General features: G+C 48.5%; 5 protein-coding genes; 3 read left to right on the top strand and 2 right to left on the bottom strand.

Moving 5' to 3' along the window:
• Positions 1-590: 590 nt before the first annotated feature.
• Positions 591-2,545, top strand: GSTUM_00001347001 (uncharacterized protein; the record flags this gene model as incomplete). The annotated part of the gene is made up of 7 exons (XM_002838775.1): positions 591-631; positions 722-839; positions 1,274-1,364; positions 1,573-1,687; positions 1,857-2,090; positions 2,122-2,245; positions 2,384-2,545. The coding sequence occupies 7 exons, from the start codon at positions 591-593 to the stop codon at positions 2,543-2,545; spliced, it is 885 nt and encodes a 294-aa protein (XP_002838821.1).
• Positions 2,546-5,736: 3,191 nt separating this feature from the next.
• GSTUM_00001346001 (uncharacterized protein) lies at positions 5,737-8,144 on the bottom strand. XM_002838774.2 has 6 exons: positions 7,784-8,144; positions 7,554-7,641; positions 7,070-7,475; positions 6,969-7,008; positions 6,122-6,887; positions 5,737-6,061 (listed from the first exon to the last, which is right to left on the bottom strand). The coding sequence occupies exons 1-6, from the start codon at positions 7,948-7,950 to the stop codon at positions 6,041-6,043; spliced, it is 1,488 nt and encodes a 495-aa protein (XP_002838820.1). The 5' UTR covers positions 7,951-8,144; the 3' UTR covers positions 5,737-6,040.
• Positions 8,145-20,650: 12,506 nt separating this feature from the next.
• GSTUM_00001345001 (uncharacterized protein) lies at positions 20,651-21,769 on the bottom strand. XM_002838773.2 has 1 exon: positions 20,651-21,769. Exon 1 carries the CDS (start codon positions 21,684-21,686, stop codon positions 20,841-20,843), a length of 846 nt encoding a protein of 281 aa, XP_002838819.1. The 5' UTR covers positions 21,687-21,769; the 3' UTR covers positions 20,651-20,840.
• A 3,218-nt stretch (positions 21,770-24,987) lies between these two features.
• Positions 24,988-25,489, top strand: GSTUM_00001344001 (uncharacterized protein; the record flags this gene model as incomplete). The annotated part of the gene is made up of 4 exons (XM_002838772.1): positions 24,988-25,229; positions 25,304-25,328; positions 25,392-25,407; positions 25,482-25,489. 4 exons carry the CDS (start codon positions 24,988-24,990, stop codon positions 25,487-25,489), a joined length of 291 nt encoding a protein of 96 aa, XP_002838818.1.
• A 4-nt stretch (positions 25,490-25,493) lies between these two features.
• GSTUM_00001343001 (uncharacterized protein) lies at positions 25,494-26,687 on the top strand (the record flags this gene model as incomplete). Its single annotated transcript, XM_002838771.1, has 4 exons — positions 25,494-25,539; positions 25,599-26,251; positions 26,308-26,623; positions 26,662-26,687. 4 exons carry the CDS (start codon positions 25,494-25,496, stop codon positions 26,685-26,687), a joined length of 1,041 nt encoding a protein of 346 aa, XP_002838817.1.
• Positions 26,688-26,695: the final 8 nt, after the last annotated feature.

The following is a 26,695-nucleotide window of genomic DNA, read 5'->3' as shown; positions in this document are numbered from 1 at the left end:
CTCGGCATGCTCAAGGCTTTGTTCTCCCGTCCGCCGGCATATCCGTTCGCCGGCACCACTACCCACCCGTCCATCCGCCATCGGTTTTTTGTCCGCATATTCGATGTAAATTCCCGGGGCCGGCCGTTTGTCCGTTCCCGCCTGTTCGCTCCCCTCCCGCCACTTGCTTGGTTGTGGCGGACGTTCCTGTTATGCGCTTTGGAGAAGAGCTTCCGACGGAGAAGGATATGAACGTCAAGGGAGGTGTAGCCCGTTGGGAGTCTTTGTTCCTGTATTTATTTTGTTAGCACGGGAGTGTGGAAGATAGTGGGAGTGCGGAAGGAAATTGGGAGTACGGAAGGAAATTGGAGCATGGGAGGCAAATTGGAGAGTCTATTGTTTGTTCTCTCTTTTGTTAGCATGAGAGCGCACATATTATACAGTTGAAAAGCCCAACTTTCAACCAAAGAATTGTCAGGGTCAAAATTCCCGGCTAACACTGGCAAACTATTCAATATATCCAACCCCGAGATGTTCACGTTCCTGGGCAGGCAGAGTCGGTAGTTATCAATGAGGCTGCCTCAATTCCCCACCCATTCGTAAAGAGACCTATGGAGCCCTGTCCTGGATTCATTGCATCAACAATCACGGGGTAGGAGGGAACTGATCGCTCGCTCTCCCTAAAGTTGACCCAACAATTGCGCGACCAGTCCTCCGAGCTCATCAAAGAAACCCACCATAGCGAAACAGCAGACCGCTGTGGAAAGACAAGCAAAGAATCAGACGCTGCCGGATATCGAGGGGGAAGCTCGGGTGAAGCCAGACGTTCCGAACCAATCACATACGTGCCAAATGATCCCGTCGAGAAATGACTAAGGTCCTGTTTGGTACAGTGAAAAAGGAAGAAGTGGCAACCTTTCCATTACCAAATGGTTTGACCGGTAGAAAAGGTCGTTGCCAACGGTCAACCATTTGTTGCCCGGTGAAAAGGTTTTTGTAAATTTGCCGCTCTCACTTCCCCCACCACAACTTTCCGAAATATGGATTGCTGGCGGTATGGGTGGAGATGTGAATTTATTTATTTTTCACAATTAGGTATTCTTCAAGAAAATGTTTTCACTGTATCATTGCAAACACATTCGGGCTAAAAATGTTACATAGCAACCATCTTGTTGCCACCCACCTCTTTGAAAAGGAAAGGTTGCTATGATATGATACCTCTTTTACCTTTTCGAAAAGGAGGGAAATGATCATTTGTATGGGCCAACGAAAAGGAACCATTTTATCCAAACAGGCCCTAAACATTCTCTGCCTCGACACCGCTCTCCCCAGCAATGGCAGCACCATGCATGGAACTCCAGACGCTGCAGAACATGAGCCGTTTTGTGCCAATCGAGATATCTTATCTTCCTATCATTAGGTTCCGGAACAATTTTCACAACGCATGACGGGACTTTACATCGCTAGTCATTACAAGAACTCCCCGAATCACCTACAATTTATGAGTGATGAACCCTCTCACCAACTACTTATTTTGCTACATCCCGCCTGGGAGGACAGCAAGAATATCCGGTACCCTCTGCGTGATTTAAGTGCCATTGGAGGGTCTGATATCTCGGGAGTCTGTACAGCAAAGTCTGGCCCGAAGAAAGAGGGGAGGTGGTGACACGATTCCTTGGCTTTTTTCTCAACAGGTAAGCACACTTTTGTCTTACAGAATTATTGGACCAAGTTAACTATTACGAGGTTCCAAGATGAAGGCTTCACCAATCCTTCTAGTGGCCAGGTCTTTGGATTGCGACCAACACTGATTATACTGGAGTAATAAATCCAGCTCCGTGACCTCCCAAAGGTTGAGGTGACTGACATATCGATAGATGGTCTATGGGTCCTGAGTTCTCTAACTCCTCACTGACTTTCACCAAGGCAAGTTTCGATCACCCGACGAAGGAGCTTCCTATGTCAATGAGCAAATTTTGCGTGACTGATGAAGAAATCGAAAATTCGACCCCTCAGACAGATAATATCAAAATCCGCGGTAGGAAATCCTTACCCCCAGTGCTTCTGAGAATGTCGGAGAAAAGGCCCGATGCTCAGCGTTACATTGGCTTGTCATGCGGTTCGGCAAATAAACTTCACAAGCTCCGGAAAAAAACCGAAATTCGCTCCGGTATACCTCCAGCGGATGGTTCCCGAGTTAATTGGAGAGCACTCTCGCGTAATGATAAAGACTATGGCTAGTAAGAATAATGATTGGTTGGGGGGTGTTTGATAAAGGTTTGTGCCTACCGACATGTGGATCCTGGTTCAACATATTGCGGCTGATATTTGGAGACAATATACTTCTACAAACTCTTCCTCACCTTGGTCCATTAAGAGGTCAGAATATTGCCGGTTATATTAGCTCCAACAACCTGAGAGTTTGAAAATGCCAGGCCAATGCTTTCAGGTCAGGAGGATCCTCGTGAGTGCCTTTCAGCTATTCAAAGTCTGCCAACAATACACTAACCCAATAGCAGCTCTAAAAAGGCATAACTGGGTGAATACCGCTCACCTTTCGATCTAAAACAAAAGGAATCCTATGCATACAATATACTCGACTACCACATAATAGCGGACATGATCCTACTCATCGCTGCATTGCACTCCACTAGCCACCTACGATGATCTCCCAAGCAGGCTGGCGTTCGGCAAGCTGTTTTAAGGGCCATCGGACTTCAGAGGAAGATATCGGAAGACATTGAGAAAGAACTGAACCTCCCACCAGCACAGGTTCTCACCATGTTCCGGAAGAGCATCCGAAAGGTTACCACATGTTCCCGACATCTCCTCTCTCAAGCAATCTCCGAGACGCTCCCGCAAGAAGGTCTGAAAATCGAATCAGAAAAAGGTTCAACGGGGGGTGACAACAATAGCGAAACGGAAAAACCAGGGATTCCACCGTGTCTAGCAATCCCTCCCTCGCAGAGGGCCCCCGAGAGGGGGGGGGTGGAGTCATTGCGAGCGTGAAGTTGAAGGAGAAGCGGATTGAGTTGATCAATTCTTTGGATCCCTCAAATTTATCCTTTCCTTGTGAATTCCAACAGACTCTGGGCTCTCTGTATCTTTACCAGCGCACCAATAGTAATGGCCGGAGGGGATAGGCCGTCTGGGCCATCATGCGCCAAAATACCTCTCAACTTCCCCCCTCCCCCCCTCGTTTTCAGTCCGCATAACAGGCATCACCCTGAGTCCAGGGGTGGTCACCAATTCTGAACCAAGTGCTGAATACTGTCATGAAAACTTTACTAAAGATAAAGATTTAAAAAAACCGGGAACCCCCAAGAGCGTCTTGGTAGGCACGGACAAAGCTCGGTTACATCGGCCGGTACAGACAACAAGGAGCGCATAAAGTGGTGCAAGAGTGCGCTCGAGGCAGCGGTGGAAGCGCTTGCAGGAGTTTACGAGAATTCCATCGTACTGCACACTGGGCAATAGTGATCACGCTCAACCGGTTCCGAAGGCAAAGAAGGATGAGCAGTCCATCGCGGATTGGGTTTCTAACTTTAGAGCTCTGGGAATTGGAGGGACCGGCGTGGTGAATCCACTTTTGGGGTATTTACCAGTAGAGGGAGAGAACTGCCGCAACGTGCAAGTGGCGCCACAAACGAGACTTCTACGGATAAAGCCTAATCCTACAGACCACCAATGGTTCATGGAGCGTCACTCGACGTCTGTGGCTGCTGGTGCGCTTGGTGGCAAAGGGTGGTTGAGAGTTTCGCAAAATACATCCGAAGCTCGGGAAGGAATACCCGACGGCATGATACAAGGAAGATTGCCAATATATCCCCCCTTTTTGCATCGTCGTGCTGCCATGTCTGGGAAAAGCTGAACATGACCGAAGATGTCTCAGAAAGCCCGTGTTTCCAACCGGCTTCTTTCACCCCGTAGCTCATAATAATTGTCCGGGAGATCGATCGGCGCCCGTACAACAGCATCAAGAGATCTCTAGAGTCCATATAATACCTGGGATGAAACACACTAGCAGAGACAAGGCCGAATCGAACAAAGACGCTAATATCACACATCGAACCAGTTTCCCACTCTCTATCCCAACCCACCACCACACTATATGATAACCACCAAACAGCACAACACCCCCCCCCCCATATCATAACCCACAAATATCACCACCAATAAAGCAACCCTGAACATCACCACCCGGTGTTTTTTTTTTTTAAAAAAAAGAAGAAACGCCAAGAACACACCCCCGGAGCACATTCCCAAAACCGCAAAAATCCCCCCTCTATAAGACAAAATTCGCCACGTAAGTAAGGTTTTCCCCCCCCCACCACCACCACCCCCTCACATATAAGACCCCTTATGATGCTCTCTCACTATCCACACGATTCACAAATACGGACGGTGCACTCCCAATAATACGGTCACCCACGTGGACAAGGCCGCCTCAGCGGTGTGGTAATTTTCTTTTTCTATTTCACCCCCCTGTACTTAAAAACATTCATTTATATTTTTTCCTGCGATGCTAGCTTATGCTTCTACGACATGCACGAATGATGTACGGTACTCTACTCTACAACTCCACTCGCCAGAATCAAAAGTCTATCTGTCTATCTGTCTATCTATCAATCCCCAGGATGTCAACCCATGTGGTCAACCGCCCCACGACAAAACTCGCTTGTAAGAAGAAGAAATTTCAGGTATCGTACTTACTTCTCATAGCCTCCTTTACACGGGTGAGTTTTTTTTTTTTTTTTTTTTTTTTAAGTTATGAGCGATTAGCTATTTCAAATCCCCACGAAATTTCTCCCATCATACCGCGAAGAGGACTGCCGGAAAGGAAGAGAAAAGATTATCTGCGTCGCCACCGGCGGTTACACCGACATCATGCCTCTAGAACAGACTCTTCGATTCCGGAGAGTACAGTACTGGCGGTATACCCCATATATGTTTCGGAAGAAGACTTTGTCGTTCGAGAGGGGGGGTTATGTTCGCATACTGCTACCGCATATCTCTCCGATAGGGCTAGCAAGCCAAGTTTCTCACAGGAAAAAAAGTTGCAGTGGAGGAGGAGGGGAGAGGAGGTGGGGAGGGGGGATATTTTCGGTACCCGTGATCACGCAGTATCACTCGTGTTCTATCCATCTAGGAATGGAATGTGTTAGTCGCGATTGACCTGATTCCGGTGGGCATGGATAGCAAGCGTACTCTTTAGCTGTATTGTAAAAAAAAAAAGCCACTACCACTCGTTCATAACGTCGGAAGCGTTTCTGAAAAATGCCACTCGCTCTGTTGTGCTGCGCCCCGTCCTTTCCCGGAGAGAACGCTCAAGTCAGGCGTTACGAGTACTGTACTATGGTACTATATCATACCGGGATTTCTGTATATATCTATGTATGTAGGATCCGGGTACTAGTTGTACCATGGGCGCAGTTCCGGACGGTGCAAAGTACGTATCATATCATAAGCAAGATGCATATTCCATTCCTCTCTCGCGGCTAAAGGAAACCCTGCGCGGCGGTGCTGACGGTCTTTTTTCGGGGGGAGGTGTTGTCCTGTTGCCCACACCCCCCCGGTCAGGAAGCTCACTCCAGAATTCTCCGGCTTACGGCGGGGTTCCCCCCTTCTCTCTCTCTCTTTGGACATGCTGGTGCTGGTGTTTGGGTTATGCTACTTGTGTTCATTTCGATACGCGCAGTTTTGAAAGCCTTTCTTGTGATGCATTTTTTTCACTCACGATCCGCAGGGAAGATCAAGTATATAAGAACCGATAATCAATTTGTTCTGTTTTCCAGAAAGAAAAAACCTAAGGACTCCATCTAAACTTTGTTCAAGTTTGTTCGTTTCCCTCACTCTTTCTTTCCTTCGGACAAATGCTATATCATACGTGTCCCCCTTCATTCACAGTGAGTCATTACAAAATGAGTTTCCCACGCGTATTCCCCCGAACCTTAAAAAAGAAGATAGGAAATAAAACTGCAGAATGATATATATAAAAGTAAGACGCATTGGAAAGGAAGTGGTAAGAAAGGAAAAAAAAAACAAGAAAAAAACTATAGGATTAGATTGTGTAACGGAAGAACTATTTTGGTTTATTAGTATTTGCGATTGCTTCGATAGGAACGGGGGGAAAAAAACTCACAGTAGCATTATCACCCTTCTCCCTCTCGGAGTCCTTCATGTCATCAGAGTAGCCATCCAGCGTGAGTCCCTGACTGGCCATGAGAGCGTCACGTCTGGCATTCTCCTTCCTCAGGTATATGGTCATGAAGCAGCAGAGCGAGAGACTCATGGTGGTCGTAGCGATGAGCAGACCATGTCCGGAGAAGTACCTGGGCGCATCGGTGGAACGGTAGGCGAATGCGGCGATGATACCTCCCAAGTTACCGAAACCGACGTGCATCGCGATCCCGACACCACGCTTGGTCGAGCCGCCAATGTTGTTGCCGTTCCAAGCGACTCCCATGGGAACGTTCGGGTAGATACCGCCGGCAGCGAGGAAGGTGCCAACGTACTGGACACCGGGCTTGTGGGTGGAGATCAACATGGTGAACCCGATGATGGAGGTCAGGCAGGCGGCGATCATGTACACCCCACGCTGCTTCGAGCGGTCGGCAAGGTACCCGGCTCCGATGGTGCAGATACAGGCGAAGACGTATGGCGGGACGGACATCAGTTGCGACTCCTTGTTGGTGTAACCCATGTTCTTCACGATGGTCGGGAGGAAGAGGGAGAAGGAGTAGAGAGGGGTGTAGATCCCAATGGTGATCAACATGTGCACATAGATCTTCCAGTCCTTGATGGCGTGGAAGAAGTACTTGATATGGTACTCGTCTGCGAGGGAGGTTCTGTCGGCCTTCAGGCGACGGTGGACTTCCTTACGTTCTTCGGGTGTGAGGAATTTAGCGCTATGAGGGAAAGTTAGCAGCGGGTTTGGTAATCATTGGTTTTGCTCCTTGGAGGGGGGGGCAAAATGAAGGACTACTCACGTCTCGGGGTAATCATTGATGGCCCAGATTGCGATGCAAGCTAGAAAGATTCTGTTTAGTAATCGCAAGGCATATAATGCGAAAATAGAAGCTAGTCTCACCAATAATGACCGTAACCAATCCCTCGAGAATGAAAATCCAGGCCCATCCAGGCTTTCCCCCAACACCCGCCATCTCAGAGATACCTCTGGCCAAGAGACCACCGAAGGCACCGGCAAGGGTAGCAGCAGAGAAGAATATCGCCATACGGAGACCGCATTCGTGACGTCTATACCACATGGTGATGTAGAAAGTGACACCAGGGAATAGACCACCCTCTGTTAAACCGAGAGCCATACGACAGATCAAGAGACCGACATAGTTGGTGACCAAACCCATGAGGGTCATGGTGATACCCCAAGCAACCATGATAATGGTGAGCCAGAGAGAAGGCCGGGTCCTCTTCATCATGAGATTGCTGGGGACTTCGGCCGCGACATACCAAGGGAAGAATACTGCGAGGGCAACCTATTACAATTGAAAAAAACAACTTGGTTAGCTACCCAATTCCGCGTGGGAGGGTACAGATCACAACGCGCCACTTACATTGTAGTCAAGACCCGACATGCCAAGGTCCTTCTCAAGCCCAGCCAAGCGTGCATTGCCAATGTTTGTGCGATCCAGGAATGAAAGTCTAGAACATGACGACGGGCACGGTCAGTCGGTTTACAGTTAGCAACAAAAAGAAAATAACGCCTCCCGAAAAGAAAAGAAAAAAAGAAGACGCTTCGGTTGATGCGACCACCACAAAACGTCACTCGAGGGGAGGAACGCACAAGTAAAGTAGTGCCAAAAAGGGCACGAGATGCCAATCCAACTTCCTCAGAAGCTTCTTCGTTCTCTTCTCGTCGAAGCAGGCCAGGTCGGAGGACTCCAATGAGTCCGGGGTAACAGTTCCATCAATATGCTTCGCCTCCTTCTCAATGGTACTTCCTTCTGACATCCTTTTGATATTGTCGGAATATAACTCTCAGAGGCTCAATTGACACAAGTAGTTGGAAGGGGGAGAGAGGGGGGGGGGAATGAAGGACGGGGGGTGGAAGGAAAGGAAAGGAAAAGGGCTTGTGCTCGAGAGCAAGAAGCTTCTGATATGGTACCGGTACCCTTCGAGCTTTATCCGGGGTTCAAGAGTCTTTATATCAAAGGGAAGAAAATATCGAGGTTGAGGGGGGGGCAACCCAGGCGTTAAAAGGAACTCCCCAAGTGCCTCAATCCAATCCAAGTGATTGACCTCCTTCTACGCAAACCCCGGCCTCTGACCCAATTAAAGCACAATATTCGACCCTGGACTGCGTGCAACAAGAAAGGTGTGACAGGAGGGGGGGGGGCGGTATCGGTTTATTGGCTGACTGCAGGTTAACAAACTGGCCGAGACAAAGCTGAGTTAGGAAGAAAGGCCGGGAAAAAAATGAAAAAAATAAAAAATAAGAGATGAGGCTGCTCAATTCGGAGTGGGAGGAATACTCGAGTACCGTATTGAGGGAACGATAAAGAAATATGCCGTCCTGTCGTCAAAAAGGAAAATAGTGGAGCTTACTGACCGACTGACTGGCTCGCAACACGCACACGAGAACGAAGGGGGGAGAGAGATTAGTGTGATAGATTTCGGGGACGAGTAAACGCTTTAAATACTATCGACCACGATACTGTACGAGTACTCCACAAATAAGCAAGCACCAGCAGTGTCGGTAGTTTCCATTCAATGCCCCTCAGATTCTCGGTGGTGACTGGGGTAATACAATGGTGAATTACACGAGTAGCAGCTAATGGTAGCGAGATGGAAGCATTCCAACGGTAAGAAAAAGCTGAAAAGTACTGTACTCGAGTACTTGTGTCTTCCTCGCCAAGAATGGGCACCTCTTTTGGAATGGCCCCCGCGGACCCATAAAAAGTGGTACAAGTAACTGTTCGAACTGTTTGAAAGAGTGTGCAAGTGGCGGAGCCAGGCGCAAAATACTAACTCGTCCAAAATTCTTTGAATTGTCCTCGAGTAACAACACCATTCCACCTCCCCCCCCCGACCCAATATTCCTCCTGCCCTGGTAAGCAGGCGGCAGGCGGGCGACTTAGGTAGGCAAGTGGCAAGCCGGAAACCAAGAGGGAGTGATAATAAAACAAAAGAAAAAAGGTTCTCACTCGTGATCCATGGCCACCTCCCCTTCCTGATCTTTTTTTGGCTATTACTATAATACTAGAATACCGTACTTGTTTCCTTTTCTTACTCCCGCGTGCCGGGAGTTCCCCTTTTTCGAAACAAAAGTTTATGGATACCTGTTACAGATATCTCTCTCTCTCTCTTTGTTGATTTCATTCTACTGAACCATCGCATCCTCCTCCCTTTGCCCCGGATCATGTTTTACATTCACCCTTACCCCTTTCAACGACGCAATGCCTAGAGATCCTGTCGATTGCTGGTGATACCAATGGTCAACACGCCCGTGATTTTTACGCATGGCCCCTGTACGATATTTGTGCACTTCTATACGGGTGATGTCGTTGAGGTTCGCTTCAAGTTTTAGCTTAGCGCTATCTTGTCAGATGGAAAAGCAAGTACAGTATGAGCTCAATTTTCATTTTTTCTCTCTCGATCCAGGAACAACAACAGCCCCGACAACGCCAGAGGACGAGAGAAAAAATAAAAAAGGGAAAAGGGAAAAAATAGTATCAGAGATAGGCTGCCGCCTCAAATGTGCCCTACGGTACAGACGGCTCGTTGTTGTTACCAATTCCATGTTACCACCAGCTTAGGTTCGTTCGCTGCCCAGGTTTGATATGAATGAGATCTCTCGCTAGGAACTAAGAGAGACAACAATCAACCCGGGGTGGCGTTCAAGGTATGTGCTATGTGGGTATGGTACTTGTATGTACTGTATGTGGGGATTTTAGCTGATCTCCCAGACGGCGATAGTCGTCGACCCAGGGTGCCTCTCGTGCCTTCGAGGTGCAAGATGCGGGAACAAACCGCCCACGGTATCAGCACTTCAAACCCCGGTGGCAATTTTGTGAGGAAGTAATTGGCTCCGTCGGGGGTACTTCCTCCCCCAAATGCAGTCGCAATCGATCCGACACGGTGTCTGAAAATATAGGCTTATATAGTAGTTGGCTGCGAGAGAGTTTAGCCAAAACTACATATTTCTATTTTTCTGTCTAAGATCCGGACCACGGTGTAAGAATCTTTTTCAAAGGGCGAGCGGGTAAAGATCCTCGCAGCGAATTCTTCAATTGGCTGTTGATCCTGGAGTGGAGGCCATGGCGGTTTAAAACCGGTTTAGAGGTTCGATTTCTCTGCTGAAAGTCCATTTTGGGGACGTTTACACACCAGACACTCACCCTCCAAAACCTCTTGCGCCAGATGTACCTTACCTTGCTTTCCTTTTTCCCCAGGTAAACCCGGACACAAGTACAACATTGTACTCCCAGAACCAACTTTTTGCTGGGAAAATTGCAAAGGTTGAGGGGAAAAGATCACTCAATCCCCGCCCATGGGACCCATACGGACGAACGGAGAGTACTGTACTAGTACAGTACAATAAATTTACTCCCTCAGCCCCTCCATTTATCCCTCCACCGCATCGCAATGCTTAACTCTTATGATGACCACTTATCGCAATCCGAGAGAGTGGTGGAGGGGGCAGGGGAGGGTCGCAGTTCAACACCCACAATCGAGGGGGGCGTTAGATGTTCTGAGGCAGCCCTACACGTAAAAAAAGATTCTGGGTAATTAAATTAGGCATGATGCGATGGCTGACCATCATAACTAAACAATTATAATACTTCAACGATGGTGACGGAGGGAAAAGGAAAGAAGGCTGGTTGGGTGGAGAGAGAGAGAGACCAGAGGTAGATCTAGCCGGTAAATCAACCTTAACTGACATCGGATATACGCCCCAATCCGGCCAATCTAGCGCCCCTGCCTAGGAAAATACGCCCAAATTCTGCCACCCCGTCTGCGGTGCAACCAAGCCGTGAGGTCCCGTCTGTGATCAAGCAGCGGCCCACATCCTGCGAGCCAAGAGATCGCGTTTCCATCCCCAAATATTCCAACCCATCCATCTACGAGTACAGTACAGTACTTGTATGATACTTGTATCTGACGAGGAGAGAAGAAAAGAAACAAGCAACTCTCCACCCCCCGCCATCGCCTGTTGTTATGCTGTCCTGCGCAAAGTGTGCACAGCGACTGCAGCGCGCCGCCCGGGTTCTTGCCGGACAGGGGAAAGGACAAGTGGGAAGAGCCAAATATATGACCAAGATAGCGAATTGTACTGTACTCGTACTCTCACGAGTACTTGTACCGCACCCCTTCAACACTCCCCCCTCCTCCTCTCTGCCGCGATACACGCTGTGACATCCAGCTGGTCTTGCACTCTTTCTTTCATTTTTTCCATTCCTCATCCCGCCCGCCCGCCCCGGTGAGAGTTACAAAGCGAGCGAACAGCAAGCCGCCGACTACTACGGATCTGCGGGATGCGAGGCACGGCAATCACCGGCTGTTTGGTTTGACAACTAAGCATTTTTTGTGCCGTCATCTCTATAATAACTCTCCTCTACTCGAGTAACAGATAGCGTACCGGTATCGTACTCGAGTATTTCTTTTCTTCTTTGCATCCACATATCCTTTTTCATTTTTCCCCTACCGTATGATACTTGTATTCTTTTTCTCTGCGCTGCGCTGTGCGTCTTTCCCCTTCGTGGCGGGTTAGTTAGGGCCCCGGCAGCTCACGGGCCGCCCGAGACAGTTGGTGAGAACCCTGCATAGGTGAGGAGCATCTGAAGCCAGAGTATGCATGTCCTACCTAGTACTGTATGATACCGGTACTTTGCCCAAGGGGTATCGCTCTACTTCAACCCCCAAAGGATTTCAACCGCTGCTCCTGTGAGGTTTGTGGCTCTGTCAAATGACAGGGTGTATCGTACCGTACCTTTTTTTTCTCCATATTGATTGGGGGAAATAGGGGTATCTCGAGTTTACTCGAGTACTGTACTGCACATGGAGGTAATGGTGTTTAGATGTACCGCAAAGTCAAGCTTTTGGAGGGTGCAGGGAATGACCAGGACATGTTTATTACCGTTAATTTCCTTGGCAAATTAACAAACTATTGCGAATCGAAGGTGAATTTCCTCCCGTTACGGTTGCAGAGGTCCCTCGCCATAAGGGTACGGCACTACATGGGTAGGATAAGTTGTGTAATGTAGCACTTTTGACTCAATCCAATCCGATTCCGTTCCTAAGATGTTCACTTCTCGATGGAGCCGCTGGGGGTATTACCGTATCTCACGTTAGATACGGTACGGTACCGTGGATGGCACTATTGTAGCTACGAGTACAGTGCAGTACAGTACCATCAGCACATCGCACTCCCTCTCACAGTAACTTATGCGGTGGACTCCTGTACGCGAGCAAAAGTGCAGCATGGCGCTGTGCTCGAGTGGGTACAGTACGCGGCGACGGCGGATACAAGTGCCGTACGAGGCACTCGATGGGTTAAAGTTAAAGGCTGGAAAAACGATCGCACAGACTCTCTACCAAACGAGACGGCACCAGGAATTGGAGACTAGAGGTCTCTTTTTGGGGAGTACTCGAGTACTGTACAGTACTTGCAGCGACTGGGGGTAACTTGGAAACCAGGTATATACCGGTATGATACCCCACGAGGAAAAATGATAACGACAAAACAGAAGGCCTAAATCGGAATCGGAAATAGCTCAATCTTCTGCCAGTCCGTTGCGATAATGAAGATTCCCTACAAACCCCCGATTCTCACTTTGTTCAAGAGTGTAACTTTAGAGCAACTGTCGCGGATTTTTGGCTTGTGCAAAATTGTACTAATCCCCGATATTTCATGACCCCCGAGAGCACACCACCAAATGGTATCATACCCAATCCGTATGAGCACTTATAGACCCAACAATAACATTTGGGTCAACCGAGAACCGACACCATGCCCGCCAAAACGAGGACGAGGGAATTTAATGACCGTCCTTACAGAATGCCAGAAATGGGTGTTTTCAACAGCTCAATATCCAAGCGGATATTCCGGCAAGTGTCGGCTAATTTATGGATGAGGAGGCTCGTTTTACCAGGTTCATGCACAACTCAAGGCTATGAGGGTAATTTATCTCGGGGGTACCGCTTTTAATCCAAGATACAGTATTGTGCTTTCGAAATGCCTCGCAGTTTTCTATCTAGTCGGTCGAGGCAAATTCGACACAATTCATTCGGTTGTCGTCTTGGCCCCAAATTGCTCGGTTGAGGCTCCTCCGGCCTTTTGCGGTTACCAGGGGGGTCTACGCTGTAACTCCATGCACGGTACTGTACAGTACAGTACTGTACAGTGCCCTACAACCTATAGTGGGGGGGAAAAAGAGTCCGAGGATCCACCATATATTTTTGGTCTGGAGGAGATGTTTGTCTGCAAGCCAAGGTAGTTAACCTATCATACTCAACGTCACTTGGGATTTCTTTCTCTTTTTCTTTTTCTCTTTAAACTTCCCCGCTGACAGGCATTCCACAAAACAGGGCATTCTGTCCCCCCCTTTCTTTCATTTCGGCGGGTATCCGATGAAATGAATACCGTATAATAATATTATTATAGTGGTGGTGGTGGAGGCTCAATTAAACGCCCTGATAATGTCAGCAAACGCACGCACACAATAAACCCTTTCTAAGCAACCAATACCGGTACGGTATCATAATGCCGTGCCTCTACGAGTACAGGGGAGTCGCATGTGAGAGGGGGAGAGAATTGTCCGGCGCGGTAAAGCGTTGCATGGGTTGAAACGATTTTTTGCCTTCCTTCCTTCCTTCCTTCCTTCCCTATGGGGGAGGTAAAAGGGACAACAAGGGTGATGATGGGCCGTAAAGGCAGGCGGGTGGGTAGGGTAGGGATAGTGGAGTCGACTTGTTCTCACTGGCTGGAATACTAGCTAGCATACTGTGGGGAAGGCGAGTGAAAAGGACTAACCGAGTCTGGATGGACCCTTCAACGGCCTCCTTGTTTGATGGATTCATTAGTCAGTTTGCCTGGCCGTTGTGAATGGTTGCGGTTGATGCCGGGTCACGATAGGTGGGTGGGTTGGTGAGTGCATGGGTTACCATACCTGGGGTGGCAAGCTTTGGGGGGGGTTGTTCCCAGAGACTGGACTTCTGCGGCATCGTGCTGTAACTTTTTTTGCCTCAGGTAAGGAGAGAGAAGTGAGTTGGGTAAATTTACGAGTAAGATACCGTACGGCAGCATGCGTCTTGGTAAAGGGAGCTATAATACTGCTACAGGTATAATATCCCCGAGATTTTTTCTTATTTCCTCCCTTACTTGTGCGCCTGCTCTTTTGTCGAGAGGGAGCCCGCTCCCTGGTAACAGCGTTCGTCGTCGTACAGTATTGGGCACATTACGATAACTATAATAGAATCCTGTCTCCTTGTTATTATGTTTGTAATCGACCCACAGCCAGCGAGCAGATTATCGCACAGTACTATACACGCCGCGTGCACAGTAAAGTGCGATACACGTACGGCGCAGATCAAGGATCACAATTTCGCACCAGAATTTAACCTTCTGGATCTGGGTCCGGAATTATTCGAGACTAATGACCCCCCGTTAGGCACACCATAAAAATGGAAGAAAAAGAAATTCAAGGTGTTTTTTTTGCTGTAAAGTACCGGTATTTTGGCATGTCTCTCTCTTTTTTTTTTTTTTGGCCATACTGCCCAACCTCGCAGTGCCCCCATGATACAGCACCCAAGTATGATACGGTCGGTACTGGATTCCTTCGCTCATCACAACGTCAGTAAGCCGAGCTACGTATTCGCTAAAATATATTTGAATCTAGGAGAAAAACCGCGTTTATAATATTATATATATATTGCGGCGGGCCAAATAGTGTCCACAAGAGCAAGTTAGTTTTTTCACTTCACCGCCAATGATACACCAAACCTGGTGGGATTCTACTCGTACAATAACTAGTTATAGTAGAGACGAACGCTAACAGCCCACAACCGCCACAGGAACAAGTACCATTCACCACCCCCACACTCTTGACTAGAAATATAACGGTGCGATCCCGCCGCTGATGGGAAAGCCATCACACTCTACATTAGTATGATACGGTATCGTAGTTTGTCGCCGCCGATCGGGGGCTGGGCGGTACCGTGTGTTTGGTATAGTAGGGTATTTTTAGTACGAGCACTGTTTAGCTATGGTCCACGAGTTATCGTGGGGAAGGAAGGACGAGCGCTGGTGGGCAGTAGAGTACAGTACAGTACAGTACAATACAGTACATTGATTGGACGAGAAGATGGTGCAGATAACTCATCAACTAGACTAACCGAGTTTACGAATCCGCAGAACAGCGAGTGCAATCTCCAGATCTAGAAGGGCGCGAATGTGGAAAGGATCCCCACTCCCCCACCCCACTCCTCCCCGTTTAGACTATGCTTGTGGATAGATGGAGAGTGCTGTTATGGTAAGCTTTACCGGTAACTTGGAGCTCGCGAGATATGTGCTCGAATTTATCCCATATACGACTAATGTACTTGTAATGTGCCAATGAATGAATGAATAAGAACGAGCTAGACTTCTCATCCCATATTTTCCTCCCTTCCCTTCCTGTACTGTACTGTACTGTACAGTATCATACTCGAGATGTACTGTACTCGTACACTACACTTCCCTCTTCCCGGCAGTTGGAAATAGGTCACGATAGTCAACCTCCCCAGTTCTCTTACCAACTTATCCAACCTTGTTTTTTTTTTGAAAAAATCAAGTGTAACTAACTCCACATCCAAGTTTTCTCTCTCCTGCCATTGCCGGCATGATAAAAAGTAATCTCTCATCTATCCGCTGGTGAATTTGGTGGGCTTACTTTTTGCTGACATGTTTTTTTTTGTTTTTTTTGCAAGTATCGTAAAGTACAGTTACGAGGTTTGCAGAATCGAGTACGTGTGTGTGTAACAGTGTGTGTGTGTGTGCCCGCTGTCTGCCGGTAACATATGTCGAATGCCTGATAGGTTAAAGTTAGTAGTGGATAGATAGGTAGATAGTACTGCGGTCCGCTTACAATGGTGGGGTCGTGAGTAATCTTTTACTCGTACTGTACTGTACTGTACAAGTATGATATGGTTTGTATGGGTATGAGAGTGGACAGATCTTACCCTTACTGGGCTATCAGGAGGGCGATCGCGAATTGAGGAAAAAAGAAAAGGAAAAGTCACACATTTTGGAAACCGATTGAGGAGGAGTTTATCTCGACGGCGGTTGCGGCTTGAGAATGGAAGGTCGTCAGTGGAATGCCGAAACATTCTGTATCCTCCTCCCTCTATGTTAGTAATCTCTCCAATACCACCGATACTTGTATGATACTCGACCTCGCACCAAGATTATCTTTTTTTTCTCTCTCTCCCTCCTTCCCTTCTACTCCACCTCCTCGCATTACCGCCCATGCGCACGCTTATCTACTCCTACATCATATCTACAGTATGAATACAAAAATAGTAACATTCCATTGATCTTCGAGAAATCTTATTTTCTTTTCTTTTCTTCTCCTGACGTGATCATGCGCGAGCGACGGGGGATCCTACCGATCGACCGAGTGCCGTATGTACTCGTATCAAACAAGGAAAAAGAAAGGAAGGAAGGAATATGGTAGGTTTGAAAGAAAGATCAAAATGTATCATAATAGTTTACATGTACAGTACTGTACATGCCAAGGAAAGGGGGGGGGGGGAATCTGGTGTCAGATCTCGCTCCATTCCATCCAAACTACCGGTACCGGTACGCTGATGGGTTGAAACGGCATGGGAATGAAAGAATTCATGTCCTTGACGGCCCCGGTTTCAGATTCCTTTTCTATATATATATATATAACTGTGAACAGTGGCGTGGGCTATCAAGATTTTTTCTTATCGTAGCCCCCCCGCCGCTCCTGTGCTTAAGGCACGGTGCTTGCTTGTACTCGTACTTGTATAATAAAAGTGAAAAATGTTGGTTTGTTTTTAAGTTCCGCATGGGAAAAAACTAGATTTTTTGGATTTTCTACTGTAGCTGCCACCAGGTGACTCGGACCCCCCACACCCGTTTGGAAATTAACACCTTGCAAGTTTCTTTCGGTCTGCTCCCCGCTCCCCTACTTGTACTAGTACTTGTACGAGTACATTGCTTCCTCAAGCAACCCCGGGGGTAACTTAAGAAATCCGGGGTAAACAACACTAAAATGCCTTTTTATTTTTGATGGTTTTTGGTTGGTGGGTTGTTTTTATTGGGAGGGGGGGATAGGTGGAATGGCTCATATCATGCCGGTGGACGCTTCATAGTCTTGGGCACGCCGCTGCTGCCCAGACGACGGGGCGATCTCTACCACTTCCGAGGGCGGGGGGGTGGGATCGGCACCCCTTGGCGATGATAGGGATGGAGAGGGCACCCGCAAAGGTGGGAGCTCTATCCCGAGGTGATCAGAACCCAGTGATGGGGTATGATCAGCAGCGGGAGCTGGACCGATGCACTCTTTCTTCAACATGGCAGCGTACGAGTACGGGATCCCCACGCATGAGGAATTGTCGTCATGATCCACGACTTGCTTATCCTTCTTCGCCTTCTTCGCCTTCTTTCTCTCTTTACGATTCGCCGTGGACGCTGTCGTCCTATCAACTCTCATGCCTGGCGATTGCGGCGGGATACTCACGCTGCTGCCTGCTGCCCCGCTCTGGAACTCGACGCTTCTGGTTCTCCGAATGGCAGGAGCCCCCAGAGTCCCCGGAAGCGAGGGGAGAGTGAATACGGGGACAGCTTTCTCCGGCGAAAAGTACTCTTCCTGCTTCAGTAGCCATCCGTCGAGCCTTTTTCCGGGAGTTGACCCGACTGTATCTGTGCGCGTCAGCATCGCGACGGCGGATGGGGCGATGGTCTCGAAGGAGCGGGTGCGACGTAGGTAGTATAGCTGATTTTCAGTCCTCTGGGAGATCGACCGCAGGATCGGCGAGGTCTCCCCTCCCTCCCTAGCGGAGTTGAGGAAACTCTCGGAGGCTGGTGAGGGTTTCCCGTATTCGCCAAAGATGTAGTCGCTGTAGTCGATTGAAAACCTGCTCAACCGGGTGCTCACAATTGCCCCTGCGCCACCGCCCCTGCCCCCAGGCCCAAGGTTGCTGCGTCGAAACGTGGACTTACGGGACAGTGCGCGCTTGGGTATCTGTGCTGACGGCACTGGGATCTTGGGGAGAAGGTGGAGTCTATCGTGCTCCTGCCCTGTGAGGGATAGGGCGTCTATCCGCTGTCCAGTGACTATTCAGTTGCACGGGAACGCTGTCAGTCAGTTTATACTTATCAAGTCTCCCTTCCTTTTCCTCGGACCACCCTTGCTCCTTAGTTGGTACAGTATGTGTGTCGGAAGTCTGGGGGGAGGGGGAAAAACGCACGGTGCTGCGAGACGGAATCCCTCCTGTTAGCTATCTTCCTCTCTGACAGAGCTCGTTGTATGTTTAACAGTCTATGCTCCAGCTCCTTCCGTTCGTCCATTGCGCGCAACAAATCCCCTGGTTGCTCGCCATCCCTTGATTGAACAGGCTTAGGAGCCAAGGGCTGTATAATATTGCTCATGGCCGAGTAATGCGAACTCTCGCTGCTGCAAGATAGAGAGTCCCTCCCCCCCTGGTTTCCCAAAACCCTGTCTAGAGCAGCTCCCATCTCTGGCCGAGGTTTCCTGTTCCCATCAGCGAGGCGCGTCGCTCGGGAATCAGCATAGAGCTCTTGATTCTCTGGATGCTTTCTCGCCGCTGCCCTGATAAGCTCTATCTCCCGGCTCAGGCACTCCTCGTCCGCCATGTTGTCCCCATAGTAGTCGATAATGTGCGTGATACGGTGGTTCGTCGGTGCATTGTATTCGATAAAGTCCAATGTTCGTCTCTTCGTGCCCTTCGAACCTCGAAGGTCTAGTGCTAGAGCTAGTAACGCCGGGTCGACACTCTCATCGAGGCGTTTGGGAATAGGCGTGGCCGGTAATTCCTGAACGCTTATCGCTCTCGACATTCGCTCACTTATGTCCGCCCTCGTACCGTTCACTTCCACCGTCATAGGGTTGGAAATCTCTACTTGAACCCATCAGCCCTCGCCCAATCGCTCCTTGAAAAGATTTATTCTTACTCAACGAGGAGGTCTTCTCCAAGTTTGTGTACAGCTTATTCCGATGTCTATTCCTCCCGCAGCAGAACCACGGCTTCACCAACTTGTCGTTCAGCGCCATTAACCGCTCGTTCGCTGCGTGCTGCAACTGGGCCACTTTCTCCTTCTGTACATACTCCTTCACCTTGATATGGATACCCGCTGCCCGCTTTCCAGAATTGACGTATGCCATCCGCCGAGTGAGAAAAGGAGAAGGACAAAACTCTTAAAAGAATGTCCTGGGCGAAGAGGTGCCGGCCTAGCCCAGAAATTATAGAAAGGCAATCTATATATGGGTTAAGGTTCTTTAAAGAAATCAAAGCGCCAAAAGAAGGGGGCGAATCTATCGCAGGTCCGGAGGTATAGTGTGGAAAATTACGAAAAACTTTTGAGAAAAGTGTATGAAGGGATTTGAGCGAGATATGCTACCTATATACTTTAATTATTATTATCATCTCGGAGGGGGGGGGGTTCCTCGCTACTCTGTTCGTGAACTCGATTGGCAACCCGTGTACCGGTATCACCCAATGGCGGTACGGTAGACTCATGGCACTGCACGGCGAACTGATTTAAAATACAGTACCCTTTTACCGGTGGAGGTGACTACAATTAGCTCGCTCGTTTGTGTCAACTTAGTGGGTTATGTATGATAGACTTGTCTTTTCATTTCCTCCTCGGTGGGAGAGAGAGGGAGAGCCCTCTCCTTCTTTTCTTCCCACCTGATATATCCACTTTTGCATATTTTCAACAGAGGAGGGAGGAGACGGCAAAGTCATAGGTTTCCCATGGGACCTTAGCGGATGTATGTATGATATGATACGCTGGCTTTTTGGACTCAAAGAAATAGCGAAAGAGCACAGCATAACATACCCCCCCTTTACAATAGTGTACATACACATGAGGTGCTAGAGTGTGCGTGGACAGGAAGACGCATTTCAAGTATACGTATTCGCGCCTACGCAGGTATTTCATATTATTCCTATAAATCGAGAAATAGCCGGATTTCCCCCTCCCTCCGAACTAACATTCACACCGCTGACATTGGAATAGGTCCCATAGAATCTAGTTCACCGACCGGGGAGTTATGCATTCTGACCGGCCGGGTGTTGAGGTTTTATAACTGTGCGAGTTACATAAGCTACGAGTGATTTATCGTGCATGAGTTTTTTTACAGTTATCTATCATACCGGTGTGGTACCGCGTCGAAACGTTTTCGTGAAACGTTGGGTTTTTTTTTGCGACAGACGTACCCCGGCGCTGGCATCTTGGAAATGCTTTTCTTTTCAAGTCTTTGCGTCGGCTGGATGATTTCCGTGCGTTTGATGCTCTGGGAGTGGTTACGATTGTGTCCGCTAGTGAAATGCCAATTTTTGGCAGATTCATGGGCATTGTGCTGTGAGAGAGGGTGGTGAAGGTTGGTATTATACTTTTTGGTGTGAAAAGGGTATCGGACAAAACGTTTTCACTTAGTACTGTAGGGAGAATGAACTATAATTTTCCTGAGGAAATCTTGCTTGGAAGTTTGAGAATGATGGTGGCTTATATGGGAGCAAAGCTAATGAGAATGTGTAAAGTAGAGTATCCATGAGTGACCGAAATCCCTATATTCCACCTGTTTCCAAGAGCAAACATGGAAACTGAAAGAGCACGACAACACCGAGGAAAACCCTACTCACCCATAGGTCTAAGACCCAGAGACCAGAGACCTAGAGGGCATAATCCCGAAATGCTTCCAAAAGTGCAAACTGTTCAACCCCCTCTTCAACTGCTCCGGCGGTCTCGGCAAGGACTTGATCCCCTTCTCAACCATGAGCTCCTGAACCCACTCCGCCTGCTTCCCATCCGTCGTCTCCACCTTGGGCACGGCCAGCAGGCCACCCTCGTCCCAAGCGCTCGCCAGATCCCACCAGTCGTAAATTCTCAGATCCGTGATGAGCCATCTCTCCCCGGGAGTGAAAGCTTTATGAACGGCGATAATCGACCTCGCAACGTCCCAACCGTGAATCAAGTGGAGCGAGCCCTTACCCGCGAGCGCCTCCTTATCCGGCGCCACGCGGCCGACCCAATTCCTCGGGTCGCGGCTGCCGCCCCACAGTCCGGCGAGATTCAGCACGGCCCCGCCGAGAGAGAGCAGTTCGTCCTCGGCAATCTTCCTCGGATTGTCGGGGAACGGGATGGTGAAGCGGTCATGAAGGCCCTTGTCCGGCCAGATCCCCGTGGTGCCTAATAGGATGAAGTTCGTCTTTACGTGCTGGTGCGTGCGCATGTAGAGCGTCACGAGCAACTTCGACCCGCCGGTGCCCTTGATCGGGAAGGCTATCAGCACGGTCTTTGCCGACGGCAGGGGCAGGAACGGCGTCGGGTCGTCGGACTGCGGGTCGAATTCGAAGGGTATGGAGTTGTCATCGCCTTTGCGGGTCGTGGCGGCGTACGTGATTTTGTTGTCCTCGAGGAGGGGGATCAGGAATGTGGAGGTCCAACCAGCGCCGAGGATTAGCACTTGGACTGGGTCTTCTCTGTCCGCGGACATTGAGGCGGTCTTGTGTCCTTATTTTTGTTCGTGGTTTGGTAGTACTTGCAGTACGTTAGACTATTGATGGTTAGGCGGGTGGGGGCTCACTCCGCTCGAGTCCGGGTGAGATGCGGATTGACTTGGCCCATCCCCGCATTGGGGACTTGTTACCCGGCGTGGCCCGCCTGATGCGTTCGCAGTGGGATAGGCGTCAGAGAATATCACTCGTCTTGCTTCCGATTTGTGCCGTGGTAGCAACAAGCAATCCTGTAGGAAACGTTCTTTAGCCTAAAGCGCTCTTGGTTGTGGTAGCGGGTCCCTAGGAAGTCAACATGTAAGGAACGTAATTGCCAGATGGAGTACCGTGCAGGCCAATAGAATGAAGAATGGACAAAATAAAAATTAAGACCCTGTTTGGTGCGCAACTGTAAAAAAAAAAAGCTGTCTTTCTCGATACCACATTCCTCAAATTCTGTGGGACTGTATTTACACTATGGCTTTGGCACTGTTCGGAACATACCGATTCAAGCCAGACCAAAAACATGCTGTAGTACCGGAAGCAAATATATTTAGTAGTGCGGTGATTAAGGTAATAATGCCATTTCAATTGGGGTTTAGAAGAGCAAGTTCTCCCAACCGCCAGCCGGAGGGAATTTTGCAATAAGGGGATACATAGTCATACGGCCACTTGGGACCCTCCAAATCGCTGATATGAAAACACGGGTCCAGTTCTGGATAGCCCGAGCTGACGCAAAAGTAACTAGAACAAATGACTTTGGGATTCTTTTACGGATTTTTTCGTATGGTAGTTTCTCGTACCAGGCTGAATGGAAAGCACTGAAGTATAAATATGTACAGTACAAGGGAGCTACAGGGCATAAATTAAGCTCTAGGTTTATATGATGCTTGTAGGGGCTTTCAATTAAACTGTATTTGTAGCTGCTAGCTAGCAACCTACAATACGGTAGGGACCACGCTTTCTTCATCTTACACCGTTATAACAACTGGGCATTTTTCTTATATATATCGTGTCAAACATCGACAATTGATTCTACCAGGCAGAGAACAGTTCAGTGATTCCAAGAGGCCAGCCCAGACTCCGGGTCAGCAGCCCGGCTATGGTTTGAAAATCCCGGGTCAGTTCGGTCGAAATCACTAGCACCGCCTAAGCTCGGAGGTGCCTAGGCAGCTGCCGGGTTGAATCTCGCAGCAATCCAAGTCAATGCCGCCAGATGCCTGGGCAACCCAGGGATACCCGCGAATAGCTGCCCCGAATAGGAGAACAAGAGCAACATCCCCATACGACAGCTCTCCCTTAATGCAGTCATAAATTCCGTAAAGCTAGTAGGGACTTAGGGTTTGATGGAGAACAAGTGTTGGGGTTGGTGCGTTTCCCTAAGGCTCTCTAAATCCATAGCTTATTATGTATGATAGGATAAAACACAATGGGAGGAGGGGGATTCACCAACTATTACAATCACGCCCTTCGAGCCAAGCCTCCCTGATTTGCTCCTATCGCTTAAGGCAAATCTATGTCATCTATGATACCGATAATAAATTATGGAAATCTACAGATCAACCACCACGAGACCCACATCAACTCAGCCCTTATACTGTCCTACCTTAAGACACCCTATCCCATTCTTTATACAACTCTCTACCTACCCCACGTGAATATATACTAACTAACCGAGCGGTCTTGCTTTTTTATGAACAATTAGTCCTGTTGATCAATAAAATCTTTCTTAGTAATGAAACACAAGTGATCACCCGAAACCTGAGCCTGCAGGCGACCCAGACAGCACCCAACTTTGGCTTCCGCAATACGCACTTAAGCTTATAAAGGAAGATTGGGCGTTGTACAATATACTGTACCGAAAACTTGTTTCTAGGAAGTCTCTCCACTCAGTTGACCGGGTTATCCCTCGTTTCAGTCAACCATCTATTGACTCCAACAACTGACTACTCGCTTTCCAGACCTGCACATTTTGTGTCATTGCATGTCACGCCGCGGCCAGCATTTCTCAGGGTCATCCACTGCCCGCTAGTGATTTCTAACGGGGCATGGTGCCACGAGTGATAATACGTGAGAATCAGGCGTATGAGAACCTGTTATGATACAGAATTGCCAGGCTTGAGCTATTGACGTGGGTAGAGTTGAGGATTGTCTTGGTCCCCATATTGTAGAATAATCAGCGGTACAGTACTAAATTGTACTTCACCGATTTTTATGTTGCATATTAAGAAAGAATGAAACACTAGAGATGACTCACACGTTGATTATATAATTCACGATCGTTATATTGGCATATCCTACCCCTACACCACAGCCGTATGCAATCAGTGGTCTCCATCATTTATTTTGAATCTCAAATGTTTTCGCACTAGTAGTCCTGAGTTATAGAGAAGTTTTACGATACGGAGAGCAAAGGGAATTATTTAGGTAGGAGCCATGGGCCTCTGCTTGCTTTATTGTTTAATCATCGAGTCCCCTCCTTGGCTTAACCTCATCCATCGCCATGCCTGTGGTACAGTACTCGGACACCCGCGTAGCATAGTTCCAACCTATCACCACCAACTACCTACATGCTGTGAGTGGGTATTATCTGACTGTCGAATGGGCGGCAGAGACGAGCAACTATTAATACAGGCTCCCGGCACTGTCACTCTAGGATGAATTGAATTAGCCGCACAAAGGTTACCGCGATATTCACTCACCTTACCATACTTGATTTCACTTGAGGAGTCATAGTCCAACACAAGTGCGGCCTACAGATAAATTAGTCAGGTGGGGCTGATGAGTAAATGTTGGTGAACCTTCGGGCGGAGTGTGCCAAGAAAAGACACGTGACTAATAGATCCATTGGCTGCGCTGGCTTGATAGAGGAGCTCAATTGCTTTGGCCTCCTGTCGACTCCTATGATACGAGGTGGTGAGTATGGTGCAGCAATATCATACATACCAGTATTATTATGATAATGAAAACTCAAGACCGAAGATATCAATGGCCCCCTGAATACTCTACAGTACCGTATTTGGTACACTTTTCACTACAGTAGGATTTCGCACTTCCGGCATGTTGCTCCCGTATTCGATACCATCATGGAAGAAGTGCCGCACAAGTTCTTTCTTCCCAAACATCTTCACTCTCGTCTGACCGGCTAGCCTGAAGCGAGCTCGATTCGGGTGGAATGATAGGAGCCAATTTTATCATTTAGGTCGAGTATAATATCGACTCGTATGATACAGTGGGGTACCGTACTTGAGTAGAGGGGCTCCAAAATAGCAGTCACTCTTCGTGCGAGGACACTCGACTGGGATGAGGAAGGTCGGGAAAAGTGAATTTGTCAGTATGCCAAGACTCCCTATATATTTTTTTAGCAGTGTAGCCAATCACAACCGCTTCCACATTCATTTAAAACAAGTCCAACCCCTCACCGCACAAACCGTCCATAGCCCCTCACCTTTTTTACCCCCCCATCCTCCATCTCTTCCCGCCCCCTGGTCTTTATCCTCCTCTCCATCGACCATCCACTCGACCGGACGACTTGCTCTTCCTAAGTCTTCCCTTGCGAGAGAGGAGCTCTTTTTTTAAAAAAAAACCTCACACAAAAGCTTTTTACTTGCCCTTCGAGACAAAAAATCAGACAAAATGGTCAAGTAAGCTTATTGAATGCCTTCCCTTTGAGATTATTGTTGGCTAACATTCTATGTTTCTCTCAGCTTTACCGTCGAACAGGTATCCCAACTCATCCTAATCCAATTCAATGATATCCAGGTTCAATGCACAGGATGCTAACTTCCATTGACTAGATCCGTGAGTTGATGGACCATGTTACGAACGTCCGCAACATGTCCGTTATTGCCCACGGTACGAAATTTCCCCCTAAATTTAAAGAAAAAAGTGTATAGAATTTAATGGCAATGTAGTGGACCACGGAAAATCCACCTTGACCGATTCTCTCGTCCAGCGGGCGGGAATTATCTCTGCCGCGAAAGCAGGTGAGCAGCGGTTTACGGACACTCGCCAGGACGAGCAGGACCGTTGTATTACCATCAAGTCTACCGCCATCTCTCTATACGCCGAACTCTCGGAGGAGGACTGCAAGGACATTACCCAGAAAACTGAAGGAAACCACTTTTTGATTAACTTGATCGATTCCCCCGGCCACGTCGATTTCTCCTCTGAAGTTACGGCCGCGCTCCGTGTCACTGATGGTGCTCTCGTTGTCGTCGATTGTGTTGAAGGTGTCTGTGTCCAGACAGAGACTGTGCTGCGTCAAGCTCTTTCCGAGCGTATTAAGCCTGTCTGTATCATCAACAAGGTCGACCGTGCTCTTTTGGAGCTGCAGGTATCAAAGGAGGACTTGTACCAGTCTTTCTCCCGAACAGTAGAGTCCGTAAACGTCATTGTCGCCACCTACTTCGACAAGGCTCTTGGTGATGTTCAGGTTTACCCTTACAAGGGAACCGTTGCTTTCGGTTCAGGTCTTCACGGCTGGGCTTTCACTGTCCGCCAGTTCGCCGGACGCTATGCCAAGAAATTTGGCGTTGACAAGAACAAGATGATGGAGCGTCTATGGGTATGCTCAATTATGGTCCCATTAGAACTGTTTCATGGCGCTAATTTGGCTTCCAGGGTGACAACTTCTTCAACCCAAAGACCAAGAAATGGACCAAGACCGAAGTCCACGATGGCAAGCCTTTAGAACGTGCCTTCAACCAGTTTATCCTTGACCCCATTTTCAGAATTTTCTCTGCTGTCATGAACTTCAAGAAGGACGAGATCCCAGTCCTACTTGAGAAGCTCGAGATCACCCTCAAGTCCGATGAGAAGGATCTCGAAGGAAAGGCTCTCCTTAAAGTTGTTATGCGAAAATTCTTGCCTGCCGCTGACGCTCTCATGGAGATGATTGTCATGCACTTGCCCTCTCCCGTCACCGCCCAGAAGTACCGTGCCGAGACTCTGTATGAAGGCCCTTCTGACGATGAGGCCTGTATTGGTATCCGGGATTGTGACCCCAAGG

This window comes from Tuber melanosporum (genome assembly GCF_000151645.1).
Source record: "Tuber melanosporum whole genome shotgun sequence assembly, scaffold_279, strain Mel28".
Lineage (NCBI taxonomy): Eukaryota > Fungi > Ascomycota > Pezizomycetes > Pezizales > Tuberaceae > Tuber > Tuber melanosporum.
The sequence above is the reverse complement of the archived record's forward strand: the minus strand, read 5'-3'. Positions and strand labels throughout refer to the sequence as shown.